At 38.9% G+C, this 18,117-nt stretch overlaps 1 protein-coding gene across 9 annotated transcripts in view; it reads left to right on the top strand.

Moving 5' to 3' along the window:
• The window catches only part of Pde1a (phosphodiesterase 1A), a 280,800-nt gene that overhangs the window by 242,100 nt on the left and 20,583 nt on the right, over positions 1–18,117 (top strand). For all 9 annotated transcript variants that reach the window (XR_003835139.1, XM_029470632.1, XM_029470625.1 and 6 more), the window contains 6 exons: positions 1,178–1,303; positions 4,126–4,227; positions 4,334–4,454; positions 11,113–11,194; positions 13,630–13,750; positions 14,162–14,349. Coding sequence is in view for 8 of the 9 variants with exons in the window: in XM_029470632.1 (XP_029326492.1) it covers positions 1,178–1,303; positions 4,126–4,227; positions 4,334–4,454; positions 11,113–11,194; positions 13,630–13,750; positions 14,162–14,349 (740 nt within the window). In the remaining variant the exon portion in view is untranslated. The remainder of the gene's footprint in view (positions 1–1,177; positions 1,304–4,125; positions 4,228–4,333; positions 4,455–11,112; positions 11,195–13,629; positions 13,751–14,161; positions 14,350–18,117) is intronic.

Here is an 18,117-nt window from a genome sequence, read left to right as displayed (position 1 = left end):
GTAATTGCTGAACCATCTCTCCACTCCCTAGTCAACTGATCTTTGACAAAGGAGTTGGGGCTTTGTAACAAAGAGAATCTTTTTAGTAAATGGTGTTAGAAAACCTGCATACCCATATGCACATTCAAACAAAGAAACTAGATACCAATTGCTATGGTTTAACTGTGTCTTCTAGAATTTATGGGCCGGATATCAAATCCCCATGCAACATGCTAGGAGAGGCAACTTCTGCCTGTATGTGAGTCATAAGGGCTCCCACTCCATGAATATACTGCCTTTATAAATGAGCCCTCTGGGTAATCTCTGCATATCTCTGCCCTTCTTCCATGTGATACACAAACATGAAGCAACAAGAAACTTTACGGGTGACCAGGTGACACATCACTTTCATCTCAAACACTCATGCTTCCAGAACTACAGGAAATAAATCTCTATCCTGAACAAAATGCCTGCTAGTACCCTGTGTCAGTAGCATGAAATCTAATGAGATACAAACCACACATCCTTCAAAGGGCTCACAGATTTAACTATCAAACACAGGACAAAACATTGCAAAAGACAACACAAGAGAAAATGAATGTGACCCAGGGTTTAGTAATGACTGAACAGGGCACCAAAGGCATGGCACATGAAAGCAAGAGTTGAAAGCTGAAGTTCATTAAAGAATGCTCTGCCAAAGGCATTGCTAAGAAAATAAAAAGGAGAGGACACAGTCAGGGGGACAATATATGTATGAGACATGGTTATTAAAGGACTTATTTTAAAATGCACAAAGATATTTTAAAATAAAAACAAGAAAACAACTTAATTGAAATTCATATATATATATATTAGCGAAAAGAGCCAATATAGAGAGATGTGTGCTGCATGCTGCAAACTCTGTGACATTTGGGGGAAAGAAAACACAACAGAAGACGACCTCCAAGGTAGCCATGTTGCAGAGGCAGGCAGAATGAAGGGAAACCCAATTTTCTGCAATTCTATTGTGAACCTGAGATGGTATACCAATTAAGTCTCTGTCAAACACTAAAGTACTATAGAGTTTCAAAAAGTAACTTAGTATTTGCAAGATTTTCAGTGTTCAATAATGGGCTTTTAACCAGTGTGATGACTACTTACTATTGAAACCTCAAAGTCTGAAGACCGTCTCATCTGGATATTTGCTTTTAACTTCCAGGTCGGACGTTGCTATTCTGTACAACGACCGCTCAGTGCTTGAGAATCACCATGTCAGCGCAGCCTACAGACTTATGCAAGAGGAAGAAATGAATATTTTGGTAAATTTGTCTAAAGATGACTGGAGGTGAGTTTCAGAGAAAACCCAAAGGAATCGAACCCCAAGAACAACGTGAATTGTATTGGTAAAGTGAGGAAGACACAGGGAGGCCCTAGGTCTTCCCCCATTGGAGGAAGTGATTGCAGGCTTTGTCCAGATGGTGATCTCTGCTACTGGATATACAGAAACTAACTGCAGATCAATCCAATACCCTAGCACATGTGTAAAGCCACATTCTACACCACAAGTGACTAAGGGGACATAATTACTCAGCCTCTAGTGGAGCTTGGGTTGATTTTGTTGCTTTTATGGTTGGTTGTATTTCTGTTTGGTTTTTTTTTAATGTAGTCTTACATAAATTCAAAATTTTCATATTATGCACATTTTTCTCTTTAGTATTTTGCTATAAATGGTTTCATCTACTTCAGAAAAAATTACATATACTATATTAAAATGACCCAGAGAAAGGAGGAAAATACTTTATATATCTCCCAGGAATAAAATGTGTAAAATTAACTCTTACTGTCTAGCCTCTGAGTAATGTTTGTTTTTCCCTCATAGCTAAGTCTTGTTATTTCAGTATGGATTTACTTACTCTGTTTTTTTTCTTTGTGATCATATTTATGTGTCTCTTCATAAATTTTAACCATCCTGGTTGGACCTTTTATATTATGTGCTAACAAATAGTGCAATAGTCACACAGATTCTAAAATTTAATAAATTCAGTGCTTTCCAATTACTTACAAAACACCTATTTTCTACTATAACAGCAATAAAAGTTTGCCTAACATTAAAATTTGGTAATTTTTTAAAAGACCTCTAATTCTTCTGCCCTCAAGTCTTGTTAGTATTTTTATTACAAATAAAAGCATTGAACTTTTTATAAAAATATTTCATACCTTAAGTTGTATTTCCCTTGTGTTATATTTCACTTACTATATTACCATAACTTAGAATTTATTAAGTATTTAAATAGAAAGCATAGCAAATTTAGTACATTGTGCAGATTATGGAAAATTTTTGTCTCAATTCTCATTTAACAAATGTTGTATCTAGTCAATATTAATGTAAATTTTGTTAATATTTCATTGAAAACTATAATTGAGTATTATTTTATTAACTACCTTCAATTCCTGTAGTTCTCTGCAGATTTTGTAAATTATTCTAAGCAGGTTGCCCAGTTTTATAAATGACAGCAGAACACTGAGGCTTTGTCACTTTTGCATAAATTAAGGTTGGACTGAGCATCTGAATTTTCAAAAACATCCCAATATGATGCTATTTTTAAAATAAATCATCTTTTATGTAAGATGTTGGTGATGGGGGTGGAGTTGAGACACAGTTTCTCTCTGTAGCCTTGGCTGTCCTAGAACTTGCTCTGTAGACGAGGCTGGACTCAAAACTCAAGAGATCTGCCTGCCTCTGCCTCCCAAATGCTGGAATTAAAGGCATGCGCCACCAATGCCTGGCTAAAAAGTACTTGATTCAAGATTGTATTCAAGTCAAAGCTTTGACTTAACTTATAATACTGGTCCCCTGGTGAAACAGGATATAATTGATTTCTTATCTGCATATAGAAGCATTTGCTAGGGTGACTCGGTTTCCTACTTAAACTGGGAATGAGTTTACTCAGTCACAGGCTCTGTGATGTGACCACTCTTTTTACATGACAGCATCTTGCTTAAGTGTTTAAACAGTGCCAATGGATATGTCTGTTCCACAGGATTGGGGTCCCAGAAGTGTGCCCTCTCACTAACATCTGAATTTCTCTCAGGTGCCTGTGGTGGGTGCTGGGCACTGTGGAGTCACCCAAGGGTCAGCTTTTTGAATGGAAATTCTGGTTGAATTTTACACCCAGTCACATCTTAGCTGCATGACTGAGCAAATGAAATAGTCTCTGGAGGGAAATATTAATAATCCTACCCTAGGAATTAAATGTTTAGTGTACTGACAAAGGAATTACTACATAGTCCTAAGTCCACACATAGACTGGATGAATAATTCTGGTCCTATTAAAAGTAGTTTCATTTAAAAGTCATAAAAGGAGGAAAGTGCAAGAGAGACCCTGGGAACTCATTCTCTTCCAGATGACTTCCCTGGGGCAGTAAGACAAGCAGTTTTGTTGGCTACATGAGTTTAGAATATTCCCCAATGCCATTGACTTCATGTCTTACTTCTAAAGCATTCAAGATGTTAATTAGGAGCAAAGGTGATGCTCTTACTAGCGCTCATGCCAGACAAGGACAAGGACCTTTGTTTAATGTCCATATTCCATGTGAAAATGCCTGGTATGGTGGAACATGCTGGCAATCTCATTCCTGTAGATGCAGAGACAGGGAGACCCCTGGAATTTGGTGGCCAGCCAGCCTAACCTGGTTGTCAAGCCCCAAGTCAGTGAAAAACCCTGATTTTTAAAAACTGTGTTTAGTGCCCCTGGGTTTGACTTCTAGTCTCCACATGAACATGCATACATGTGCATGCACATCTATATGCCTATGTACATGGAGAAACACACATACAAACATGCCATTTATATAATTAAAATGGCCAACAACTATTTTAGGTAGACAAAAAAACAAGACTTAGCAATTATGAGTTGGGAAGACATGTGGCTTGTGAAGGAAATACATCTCATTTTTAAGGAGATTATTAAGTGGCATGACTTACTCAACTCATGAGTTTCAGTGATTAAAATAATGTCCAACTTTTGTGAACACTATTGCACTTAAAAGGTGATGGCTCTGTGTTGATAATTGTTAGGGAAAACAGTATGATCATGTCTATAGACATGTCCCTCTCTAAGCTAAGAAAAACTCAAATGAACCATTCTCCCTTTCATGCCTCTGCAGGGATCTTCGGAACTTAGTGATTGAAATGGTCTTAGCGACAGACATGTCAGGGCATTTTCAGCAAATTAAAAACATAAGAAACAGCTTGCAGCAGCCGGAAGGGTAGGTTGTTTTCCTTTGTCATGTTGAAGTTTTGTGGGTTTGGACTTAGAAAACACTAGGTGACTATTTTTGTTCTGGTAATTTGAGCATGTCTTTGGTTTGACAGGATTGACAGAGCCAAAACTATGTCCCTGATACTCCATGCAGCTGACATCAGCCACCCAGCCAAAACTTGGAAGTTGCACTACAGATGGACCATGGCCCTAATGGAGGAGTTTTTCCTGCAGGTGCATTTTTTTTTTTTACTCTGTTTTGGAAACAGCCACTGTGAATATTGACAAAACTTTTCTCAGCAGATCCAAGGCTTTGTACTTATATTTCCACTTAGTCACAACACATAGTTAGGGTACTTGGGGAAAGTCTATCAGGATTTTAGATAAGTAAGATAGTATTAAATATCTTTTGAAAGGAGTAATGTCTCAGATATGAGGATGTGGCAGTCAGGAAAAAAGCAATAGAAAGGCAGGTTAGAATTACACTGTTAGAGCCGAGCAGTGTTGGCGCACCCCTGTAATCCCAGCACTTGGGAGGCAGAGGCAGGTGGATTTCTGAGTTCAAGGCCAGCCTGGTCTACAAAGCCAGTTTCAGGTTAGCCAGGGCTACACAGAGAAACCCTATCTCAGAAAACCAAAAAAGAAAGAAAGAAAAAAAAAGAATTACACTGTTACTAAGAGGTAAGTTTGAGAGCATAAATAGCTTGTACATGAGAAAAGCAAGAGGATGGGGGGGGCACACAAACTTCTATGTGTATCTTCTTGCTCAAAATTTACCCCCATACATAGCTGCAAAGGAGGCTGAGGAAACTGCAGCATAACAGACACCTGCCTAACCAAAATGACAAATACAAACCTGCAGGAGAGGAGACCTCTGTTCTCTGGTGTAGGCGATTCTTTACAAGTTATTCCCTGTTCTGTCTAACATCTTTGCATTCCAAGTTGGGATACTATAATATAAACGTGATGGTAATTATTCAAAGTTGGCTTCAAATTCCACAAGTAAAGGCTCAGTCTTCCAAATGATGGGCTCCACGTCAGACTGCAGACCCAAGTGGAACATACAAATGTTGATTTCTGGTCATCTGGTTATAAATTCAGTTCCTATGGCATATTCTAGAGTTGGTGATTTGTTAATCTATAGAACTCAGAGCTGGTGCTATACTGACAATTAGAATTCTATCATAAAGAATGGAGTTCAGTAGTGGCCAGATAGAGCAGGTGAGACACATGAGTGGCTTTATCGTCTCTAGGGGGAGTTGGAGCGTGTCAACTCCTGGATTAAGAGTATGAACCCAAAAATTTCCCTAAACTTCAGTGTCCACAGTATTGTAAAGTTTTATTACATAGGTGTGAAAAGCTTTTAAATATTTTGAGTTGAATGATCATAAAAACACATCATGGGGCAATCTGCTGGGTTCATCTAAACGTGTACGTAGAGGACGTTTTGTAGCATTATGTCCTTTAAAAGACCAAAAGTATGAAACCACTGCTAGGATTCTGTCTTTCAAATGTAGGTGAAATTTAAGAAAATGGAACTAAAAATAAGTCGATACTAGAAGGTAATATCTATAAAAACAGAAATCAGTGGAAGAGAGCAAAGAGAAATAAGAGGCAGAATTAATAGAGATTAAAAACTGACAGCCTGGATTAAATTACTTGCAAGATCAGAAGGAGGGAGCAATATACATAGAAGATGGATTAATATTATAGAGCTTACATATGCCAGAAAGGTACAAAAGGGTATGAACAAGTTATATGAATAATATTGGTGACAAATAAAATTGCCTAAATCTTCGAGAAAGATATAATTTACCTACCAACCTAGACATAAGACAAAGCTACAATGAATATTCATATGCTTATGTTTTAGTTGAATTTATAATACAATCTCACATAAGAAAACCCAGGATTTGGAGTAGTGAGACAGTTCCACTGTTAAGAGCACTGGCTGCTTTTCCAGAGCGTGAGGATTATGAGCACCTACATGGCAACACACAATATCTATAACTCCAGTCCCAGAGGGTCTGATACCCTCTTCTGGCCTTCATGGCATCAGAAACACATGCAGTGCAAAGACATACATACAGGCAAAACACCCATACTCATAAAATTAATTCTTAAAAAACAAAAACCCAGGACTAGATAGCTCCAATTTTTTTTTATTTTAATTTCAATTTCCATTATTTGACTCAGTTGAGAGATACCAATTTTCTCAAGAATTTTAAGACAAAAATAATAATTTTAAACACAAAATTTTCATGATAAAGGAAGAAGAAAATTAGCAGTATATCGCTCATAAAACCTGACAAAAATTTCAAATAAAGGAAATTATAACTCATATCTGTCATGTATCTAGATGGGGGAAACTCTTAAAATATTAGCAAGTCAAATCCATAATATTATAAAAGAATGCGAAGCAGGACTTGGGCATGCATGTTGAATATTTTTAATTATACCAAACTATATTAAAAGAATACAAGGGGAAGTCACATTGTCATATCAATAGATTCACAGAATGCATTTGACAAAATTCAACACTTTAATTACAGAAACTCCCTGCAAACTAATTAGGAAATGGTTCTCAGCCTCGTAAAGGATCAAAGGGCCACAGCTAATGCAATACTCCGAAACGGCATGCTATAAAATGGACGATCAACTCTCTGTTAAATGATTCATATGAAGTCCTCCTCAGTACAAAGAAGTACTAAGAGGAGATAGTAAATAAAGTGGCTAAAATAAAACTACGCTCAGATGCCAAGAGGACAGGTAGAACCAACACATGGTTTCATGGGGTTGTAGGATCAACTGTAGCTCCGTACACAGCAGGAAACAATTGGAAAACTAAGTTTACCCTTTCTTACTGTGACAACACCTTCATGAGAACATGACTCTCACAAAGGATCTCTGTCATCTCTCTCCGGGAGAGGAGGAGAAGAAACACAAGAACAGGTGCCTGGTGCAGAGCCCTGATTCCCACTCCATGGATGCCGGCAAATCATCACAGCCTTTAGCCCTGCAAAAACACTTGTCTGCTGTCCCCTGTCAGCCTACTCAAGGACAAACAAGGCTGGCACAGGAATTTGCGTCTGGTAACAAATAAGCACATTTTGGTTATAAAAAAAATAAGTTGAAAACGTCATTACTTACGAGAGCATCAAACAAAATATTAAAGATGAGGTTTAGCTAAACGCATGCAAAATCACATTTTTAACTTTACATATATATAATTAAGTTATATATATATAATTAAATTAGATGCATAAATAAATTGTGTATGTGTATGTAAATAGACAGATAGTCCATAATAATGAGTGCTCCAGTTTGTTTTCTGTGGCTGTGTTTTCTGTGGGGAGGAAAGCATTCTATATATTTTACAAACTGCAGTCATTGTCAAGGGAAGCCAGGGCAGAAACTGAAGCAGGATTGCTTAGGGCACTGCTTACTAGATTGTTCTACATGTCTTGCTCAGCTTACGTTTGGGACTGGGCCCTTCTATATCAGTCATTATTCAAGAAATCACTCCACAGTGATGCACATCAGCTAGTCTGATGGAGATATCTCAATTGCAGTTTGCTTTTCCCAGGTGACCAAAACTTGTGCAAGTGTTAGGCAGAACAATGGATTAAAATATTCCATATTACAAGACGTAAGTTCTTTCAAAATTGATCCACAAATTTGAGGTTGTATTACAATGATCTTAGCAGATCTCTTTGTAGAAACTGGAATTCTGATCCTACAAGTGGAAACACCCGAGTCTACAATAGCCTTGGCAATTCTGCAAAAGACTAGAAAGCTGGAGCGTCCACTGTCCCAATTACATAATTAGCATTTCATAATATAGAAATGACCAGACTGTCACTGGAGTATAGACAGAGAATAGATCAACGCAACCTGATAGTGATTCCAGAAATAAGCCTACACGTGTCCTCCTGTGATTGTTTTCATAGACACCAGGCAAATAAGCTGGGAAAGACTTTCTACAATGCAAACGCAACAATTAGAAAACAGTGGGGCAGTAAGCAAATCTATCCTTTTGTTCTTATTTATACGAATGTATCCGTGTGAATGTATGCCGTACTTGTGTGGATGCCCTTCGAGGTCAGTGGCTGACATCTGATCCCCCTACTTTTAGAATTTCTTCCCCTAGCATTCTTGTTTTAGAATTTTGATTGTTTGTTTTTGCTTTTTCTTTTTTGTTTATGTTTGAGACAGTGTCTCACAGTGTAACATGTTCTGGCCTAGAACTCACACACTACTAAAAATACACTCTGCCAGTGCATTTCAGGCAAAGATCTGGGTGCCAATGAAAATTACAGATATAATCCCCCAAATCAAATGACAGTAAAGAACTATAGCTCAATATGTTTAAAATTGAAGCCAGCATGCGTTTTCTTTGGTTGGTGGTTTAGTCCCAGGTCCTTAGTCCTGTGAAGGTTCTATGCCCCAGAATAGGGGAATGCCAGGACCAGGAAGCAGGAGTGGGTGGGTTGGTGAGCAGGGGGAGGAGGGAGGGGATAGGGAGTATTCAGAGGGGAAACTAGGAAAGGGGACAACATTTGAAATGTAAATAAAGAAAGTATCTAACTAACAAAAGAAAAGAATACATAAATAAATAAAAAAATTGAAGCCAGTTCTAAGAGTTGTGAAAGCTCTGTAGACAGTAGTTACACAGGGAATCCTAGTGTTTGCTAAGATGCTTATAGTCAAAATACACAATTACATTCTACCATAAATACAGCTGAATATAGATGTGGCATTCCTATGGCGATCAAACATGTAATCTGTTTAGGTGACGGTGAGAATTTCTGAGAGTCATTTTTAGAAGGAAGAATGGAACACAGTCACATGGAGGACATTGCTTATGCAAGTTGTCCAGAGATGGCTAAATAGGTGCACGGTCCTTCCTCTATCTCAGCTTGTCTACAGAACCAGGGCTCCCTCACCCCCTATCACTGGGGCCTGACAGTGGTTTGAATGTTAATTTATATTACTCTTAAGACTTGCATCCAGATCTCAGGGCAAAAAAGGTTCCCCAGACTTCTGTGTTTCATTCTCTTTTCAGTTGTTTTGTTTCTGTAGCCATAGAAATTGTTTCAGTTTTAGTGAAATTTAAAGAAATAAAGCAAGCCTTGGATTAACGCCTCGCTGAGAGCTGTCAGAGCCTTTTACTCTGTTTGTAAAGCAGACAAACAATTACTAGCTGTTTGTCACAACCATTTCAAGAAGAAACCTTGGCAAGCTACTTGGGAACATTGAGATGGCTATGAGCTGTCAGACACTGGACACCAGACCCTCCTGGGGATTGTGATGGGGCTCATTCTGCTGCCTCAACACCTGTAGGCTCTTTCTCAGAACAACAATGGCCAGACCTAGGACATTACAGAGAGCCACTGGGTAATTGAGTGTAGTATTTTCTTTTACCACTTTCATCCGTCAATGAAAACACCAGGAAATACGTTTATTAGGTATAGTGAGTTGTTGACTCTAAAAACTATTTTTTTTTTTTGGTCTCTTAAATAGAGGACTCTCAACAGGATTCACAAGGTTCAAGATAAATGTGAAGTAATTGTTATGTAGAATGCTCAGTTTTGACCATTGGTTTCCTTTAAAGAAAAATATCTGTGTCTCCTCCCTTGGGAGAATAGACCTTGGGAGAAGAGACCTTGTAAAGTTGGTCAAGCTTCCACCAAGGTAACACAGTTTCCCTTTCTACATCTCTCCCCTGTCCATGGTGTTCTGTTCAGTTCTTTCATGGTCTGGCTCAGAGCCCCCCTGCTGCTGACCTGATACCCATGGCCTTTATTCATTCCAAAAAATAAATAACACTTTGAAATATTTATAAGGAAATTGAATAATTAATGTATTTTTAGCATCCAGTGCTTTTAGCAATAGGAATTTTATATTCTAAATTAATTGAAAGGTACATGAAGCAGAAAAACAGCATTAACCTCCCCAGCTCCATCCACAGGAAGGCCAGATCTGCATGTCACTGTCAAGTGTCTACGTCTTAGATGAAAATGTGCTAACTGCAGTCTTTAAAATGGAGCTTACACAGAGCAGAACATCTGCTTTTTTCAACCGTAATTAATCCTTTTCAGTCTTTCAACCATATAATATAGAACTAGGCCTATTGAGTGGTATCCTGTTAAAGTGTTCTTAGGCTATACATAGCAGATATTTAACAATAATATCAACTGAATGCAAATATTATACTGTCAGTCAAGGACAATTGTATTGTAAATACTAAATAAATGTCTGTCTTTAATATTATTCTTCTGATCAAGGCTATCGTCTGTCATTTCTATTTTAAACAATGATAGTGCCATTAGTATTTTAATGTAAACTCTTAAGGATATTGTTATTCAGTAATTAACTACTGATGCTATTCTTGAACTGTATTCTAGACCTATGATAAAAACATTATTTGTAGCGAGACATTTAATAACTCTTAGTCGATGAGAAGAAAGAGATTTCAAAATACTCATGCATATTTCATGTGAAAGAGCAGTCCAGCAAAACATCTTGCTTTTTAAAGCTTTGTGAAGCAAAATCTAAAAAATGAAGAAAAATCCATAAACTTGTTGGTCAATTAATCTCCCAATAATGCATTGGAGTGACTAATCCATAGGGTCTTCAGAAAACTGAAATGTTTTTCACTTTAGAGTCAGTGGGTTGGGATACTACAAAGATATTTAGAGATGCATTAGCACTAGAAAATTCCTCAGGAGAAAACTATTCAAGCTAAATTATATAAGCTTAGACTTTAATGAAATAACTGTGTAGGTATTACTGGTATTAAAACTGTGGTTGTTTTAAGTGACTCTCTCTAGACTGCACGTTTTCTTAAATTCCCCACCTGACTCTAGCAACCTCACCTCTCTTTCCCCAGGGAGACAAAGAAGCTGAATTAGGGCTTCCATTTTCTCCACTTTGTGATCGGAAGTCAACCATGGTCGCCCAGTCTCAAATAGGTAATTTTGAAGAATGGTGGCCCTAAAAAGTGGGTGGGACTTGTTGGTGTTCAAATGCAGGTACTATGTAGTTCAAAGTCTTCCAGACCAACCTCACTCTACACTCAGGATAAACTTTGGCTTCAGGATGATCTAGCTAATGCTGAAGGAAAAATCAATGAAGCATTTTTACAAAATGCATTCAGTGAGCCACTACTGCTGGCCAAGGTCAGGTGTTTCCAGGTTCTTGTCTTCTTAGCCAAGGAGTTAAATTAAAAGCCCATACAAAATTTTCAGGAATAGCAAGGCTATTAAATTTAAAGGAAAGCAATAGATCTCCCTGAACAGGGACCCATGTTACAGCCCAGAGTTCTGAAGGAAGGGGAGGCCAGGTTCTAAGGGGTATGCTTACAGCGGGTCTATATTCTGATTGCTAGATTAGACCACACGGTCATTCTCCTACCATGTAGCCTACTTCCTAGAATGCTTCTGATTGAATAGAAACTATTCTAGCTTTGACTATTGTTAGGGAAGTGGAATCCTATCATTATCTTTAGAGGGCTATAGATGTAACAGGATGCAGGTGGAAGTCTATGGTTGTTAGGTGAACTGTATAAAGAGGGATATGTGTATGCACGGAGCATACAAGGAGCTAGACTGCCAAGAGCAGTACTGAGAAGAGGGATGTGTAACACAACCAGCCGAGTCCCAGGTTACTAAACTATTCCCTATGCTTGCCCGTCTCTGATAATATTCCAACAGTCAGCCTCCTCCTTACAGAACCATGTGATGTATGAATCTGTATCCCGTCTCCAGATATGGGCTCTGGTGTAGCTATTACAGAGCTTTAGGACAGTAGGAAAGTGGCTGGCTATAACCTTTTCCTCTCCCAGCCAACTTCCAAAAACTGTTCAGCCAATAAAACAGCATCTGGTGCTTATCACCATTCAGAAAGTGTGGATGTTGTAAACTCAGAATCTCATCAAGCAAGCTGGGCTGATTCAGTGGCTCTGATACATATTCCTCTTAGTGAAAGAGGTGCTGCCTCACTGGACAGTCTATCTGCTCTAGAGAGTTAAAAGTCTGGGTGAACAATTAACTTTAGTTTGAATTCAAGTATTAATTAAGATACAAAATTATAGTTGTATTTTTGTAAATTTTGAGATGTATCCCAACATGCACTTGAGAAGTGTCAAGCATATACTACTTTGGGCAAGCATTCAATGCATAATTCCAGACCCTTCTTTTCTTGTATTTAGATGTTAGTATCTATTTCCAGTGGGTTCAAGGCAGAAGCACCTAATAGTTCTTGGGGCCACAAGGTTTTGCAGTCCCAGAGCTTAAAATGGTTATTGCTTTGAATCCCCTTTTACCTCACTACTAAGAAGCAGATGCATCCATGGTCAAGGCTGTGCTCTTTGCCTGTCACTCTCCATCTTGATGAGCACTTTAAATCTAAGTCATCACTCAATCCTGACATCTCAAAGTGGTGGGATTAGTGTTGTTGCCTGGAGATTGTAGTGTTCTCTCTGCTGGTTTAGCAGCATACGCCCACACTTTGTGAACGAATGCTTTACATCCAGAGAATAATAAACAGCAATTTGAAATAAGAATGTGCTGACAAATCACTCTGATGCAGTCAGGAAAAAAAATAGGATAAAATAAAAGTGGCTGTCCTTCTGTGGCCTGAGGGTTGGGGACTTTAAATTATCTGGTCTTCTTAGACTTTAGATAGCATTTATTTTTTTCTGGTGCATAACATTCAACAACCAAAAACCTGACGAAGACCATTCATAAGAGTAATGTCCTCTCACTGAGAAGAAAAGACATTCTTTTTTTTTCTTTTTCCAATTTTTAAGTATTTTCTTCATTTACATTTCAAATGCTACCACAAAAGTCCCCTATACCCTCCCCCGACCCTGCTCCCCTACCCACCCACTTCCACTTCTTGGCCCTGGTGTTCCCCTGTACTGGGGAATATAAAGTTTGCAAGGCCAAGAGGCCTCTCTTTCCAATGATGGCCGACTAGGTCATCTTCTGCTACATATGTAGCTAGAGACACAGCTCTGGGGGTACTGGTTAGTTCATATTGTTGTTCTACCTATAGGGTTTCAGACCTCTTCATCTCCTTGGGTACTTTCTCTAGCTCCTCCATTGGGGGCCCTAAGAAAAGACATTCTTGATCATTAGAACTGGCTCAATAGCTAGGATAGCATAAGGTGTGAAATGTTAGATAGGAAAGATCACATGCTTGGGCTAGGAAGTCTATTTTATCAGCTCTCACTACTGAATGCATTATTACCCAAAGTAGCTGCCTCTGAAGGTTGATACAGTTCTCCAGTGAGCACTTGTTTGTCCACATGTGTCCCAGAAAGTCCTCACTGTGTCTTACCATGTGGTTTAGGAAACTGTGATTCTTGATTGGATCTCCCATTCTGTGTGTTTTGCTTTTTTAGGTTTCATTGATTTCATAGTGGAGCCAACGTTTTCTCTCCTGACGGACTCAACAGAGAAAATTGTCATTCCTCTTATAGAGGAAGCTTCAAAATCACAGTCTTCAAACTATGGGGCAAGCAGGTATAATAGTTTTTCTTTTGCATATATAAAAGTTTTTACCCAATAATTATTCTTTTCCTCAAAGGTAGGCCTGCAGTTCTTGCAGTAATTATTAGGTAGTACTGCCATCTAGTGTCTATATACTGTAGTGCACTCCCTTTGCAACTGATCATGGTCCACAAATGGTGTGAGTATGGATGGGAGGGGAGGTGGGAGGAAGGAACTGGGAGGAGTGAGTAGAAGCCACATCATAGTCAGAATACACTCCATGTGGGAAAGAGGACGGGGGTGGGGGTAAGCACCTGCCACGTGTTACATCTGGGCCCATGTGACTGTTGTTTAATGGGTCTATAAACCTGTCTTGTATGGTCTCTTGACCTAGTTGTCTTTTTTTTTTTTTTTTTTTTTTTTTTTTTTGGTTGTCAATGGTAGCTCGTCCACAATGATTGGGTTCCATGTTGCTGACTCTCTGAGGCGGTCAAATACAAAAGGCTCCGTGTGTGATGGGAGCTATGCCCCAGACTACTCGCTCTCAGCTGTGGATCTGAAGAGTTTCAAAAACAACCTGGTGGACATCATTCAGCAGAACAAAGAGAGGTGGAAAGAGTTGGCTGCCCAAGGTACAGTTGTTGATGACGCTACCATTAAGAAGTCACTAATTCCTTAATAATTTGCGCTTTCTTCTACTTGATGTGCTTCTTTTTATAAAACACACAAACTCTTGCTGGTTTCTGAAATTGATCATTCATGAGACAGTTGGTCCCATTGCTAGCTAAGAAAGGATACTGCTGCTTCTGTCGCTTGAGCTGCAGATGTCTGTGCTGATGGATGGTGGCCATGCAGATGTGAAATAAGGGACAGTAACATGATGACAAACTGTGTAAGAGCCCCAGTGCTTTGTCACTGGTACTTGCAAGCCTGTGCCAGCACCAAGCAAAGCCACTAGCTCTTGCTGTATCTATCTGAGTGTCTAGCATTTTAGTCAAAAGTAAAAGTTTGAGGCTGGAAAGATGGCTTTGTAGTTAAGAGTGCTTGCTGCTCTTGCTGAGGATCCAGAGTTTGTTCCAAGCACCCATGATAAGCAGCTCATCACAGCCTGTAACTCCAGCCCCAGGATCCAATGATCTCTCTTGGTCCCTGTAGACAACTGCAGATACATTTACACACACACACACACACACACACGTAATTGCAGTGGATAATTTTAAATGAATAAAAGCATTATGAACTATTGGGTATCCAGAGTAGAAACCACTGTGTGCGTTGGCTGTTAAAGGTACTGTGGTTTCATAATGAGAGGAAACTGAGTAGTCCTGCTTCAGTCTTCAGGAAGGTCTGTGATGCTAAACATGAGCAGGAGTGTAGTTTAAAATAGGGATGTGCAGAAAGCCTTCACAAAGAAAGTGATGATGTAGATAAATAGACGAGGATAGGGGAAAGAGGATTAGGGAGCAGCCTGCCATGGAAGATCAGACCTTTTCCAACAGATGCATGGAATGGCCATGTACAAACTAGGAGGTTTAGCTTGCCTCCCACACAAGAAACAAGGAAGCCTGTGAAAAGGGGAGAAAGGGGGCAGGTTGGAACTCTGCAGGCATAGTGTAGGGGAATGTGATGACCAGGCCATTTATTTGGTCCCCCAAAAGGAAAGCCAAATGTAGGGTTATCTCTCAGACGACACGTAAGTGATTTCAACTAACGTCTAACAATGATTTCTCTGACTACAAAGCAGAAAATGTTATTTTGTTTGGGTTGCAAAAATGTTAAACTCCAAACTGTGAAACAAAAGAGAGAGACCTGCACCAGTATGTGTGCAACAGCATGAGCAAGAAGTTAGACTTTAGATGTTTGAAAGGAGACTTTCTATGCATATTATGCTGGTTTCAATATGCTTAGTCTAAAGAGTGGCAGTATTAGGAAGTGTGGACTTGTTGGAGTGGGTGTGGTCTTGCTGGAGTAAGTGTGTCACTGTGGGAGTGGGTTTTGAAAGATCTTCTTCCTAGCTGACCGAGGATGCCAGTCTCTCTCCTGGCTGCAGTCAGATCAAGATGTAGAACTCTCAGTTTCTCCTGCACCATATCTGCCTGGATTCTGGATACTCCCTGCCTTGATGATAATGGACTGATCCTCTGAACCTGCAAGCCAGCCCCAGTTAAATGTTGTCCTTTATACAAGTTGCCTTGGTCATGGTGTCTCTTCACAGTAATGGAAACCCTAATGAAGACACATATTTATAAAATGCATAGGTGCTAAAAATAATCATGATACGGAGTATACAATCCATATATGTGTATGCATATGACTTTAAAAATTGTAAACTCTATGTCCCTCCTTGTATCAAATCCTGTCTGTTCTCCTTCCAACACATCCTGAATCTAATCTCTTCATGCTCATTCTCTTGTATGCATGGAATCTATATGTACGTATATAACAGACACACATAATTGTATGTTGTTTTTTCTACTGCTATGATTAAACACTGTGATTGAGACAACTTATAAAAGACAGTTTTGATTTGGTTTATGGTTCCAGAGGTTAGAGTTCACAATAGTGGCACAAAGGAACTGCTGAAAGCTCACATCTTGATCTATAGCCATAAACAGAGAGAGGGCAATGGGAATTGTATGGGCTTTTGAGACTTCAAATCTCACTCCAGGGAGACATCTCTTCTGACAAGCCTATACCTCCTAGTCCTTTCTGAACAGGTTCACCAACATGGGACCAAGAATATGAGCTGTTCTCACTTCAATATACCACACATGGCATTTGCTGCTATGGTAATACTTAATATATATTCATTTATAACTATACATATAATTCTCTTGTATGAATATGTCTCATAATAACAAATGAAAACAGGAAACATGAAAACAGAAAGACGTCTGCTCGATAGTCAGTAACTGTCAACTTATATGGCCATGGTAATCTGCTATGGACTACCAAACAACCTTCAGTCCCTGAAGTGAGAGTGTGTTTCTTATCTGAGATGGGATGCCAACATGAAGGTGATACAGTGTCTACCAAAGCTATATGAGAATCCCAAGGTGTCACCACCATCTCAGCACTCCTCACACCCTAGTTCATCTTCAGATGTGCAGAGCATCGTGCTAATCGTTGTCAGGGGAAAGGTGTAAATCCTTTGTTCCACTGTGTGAAGAAAGCTCACTGTAATAAAGTGAGTTAGTAGTTAAAATGCCCCCTAAAAGAGCACTTTCACTCAGGAGAGCCTTCTCCTAGGGAGCTGAATATAACTGTCTAGAATTGGTGTATATAGATTTTGTTTTGATACCAGGCTTTTAAAATTACAAATGCTTTCTAATATCCCAGAATGTCCAGTTTGGGTTAGATTTATTCATCTAGATTGAAAAATGTGTCCTTACCATCAATCTGTTATTTCTTAGGCCTCTATCTTTTCTACTCTATTCAGGAGTTAACAGGTGTCAGGAAGATATGTTACTGTTCTTGCAGTGAGGTGGGCATTTGAAAACAGCAAGAAGAGTTTGTATGAATTTTGTATCCCACTACCTTGCTAGATATTTTGTCAGAGGTAGGAGAAGCGTTCATGATCCTTAATGGGTAAAAATCCTATCGACTTCTTCCTGTCCTAATTGTATCGCCTTTATCTCCTCCTCATGTCTAATAAGTCTAGCTGAGATTGTATTTTTTTTTCGAGACAGGGTTTCTCTGTATAGCCCTGGCTGTCCTGGAACTCACTTTGTAGACCAGGCTGGCCTTGAACTCAGAAATCTACCTGCCTCTGCCTCCCGAGTGCTAGGATTAAAGGTGTGCACCACCACGTCCGGCTCTGAGATTGTATTTAACTGGAGTGGAAATTATTGTCTTATTTTTGATTTCACTAGAAACATTTCAATGTTTTTCATCATTGAACATAATGTTGGCTGGAGGCTCACAGTATGTTGCCTTTTGGGGGGACTGTGATATATTCTCTGTATCCGGAGGTCATCCAGGACTTTTATCATGAAGGTTAGAGGATATACTCAAAGACCTTTTCTGTATATAATGTGAGGATCGTGTGGTTTCTGTCTTTGAGTCTGATAATGTGGTAGATTGTATTTACTGATTTACACTCGTTGAAATATCCCTGCCTCACTGAGATGAAGCCAATTTGATTGTGATAGATGGTATTTTTGATGTGTTCTTGAATTTGGTTTAATTGTATTTTGTTGAGTTTTAGTATCCATATTCATCAGGGATATTGATCTATAGTTTTATTTTTATGTGTGTCTTTGTCTGGTTTAGGTATAAGTGTACTGCTGGTTTCATAAAAACAAATACGAACAAACTAACTAATTAAACTTTCCCCACTTCTCTTCTATGGAATAGTTTGAGAGTCAATGGCTTTAATTCTTTTTTTAAGGGATAGTCTA

The sequence above is a fragment of the Mus caroli genome, chromosome 2 (assembly GCF_900094665.2).
Source record: "Mus caroli chromosome 2, CAROLI_EIJ_v1.1, whole genome shotgun sequence".
Taxonomy (NCBI): Eukaryota; Metazoa; Chordata; class Mammalia; order Rodentia; family Muridae; genus Mus; species Mus caroli.
This window is presented reverse-complemented; position numbering and strand designations above follow the sequence as displayed.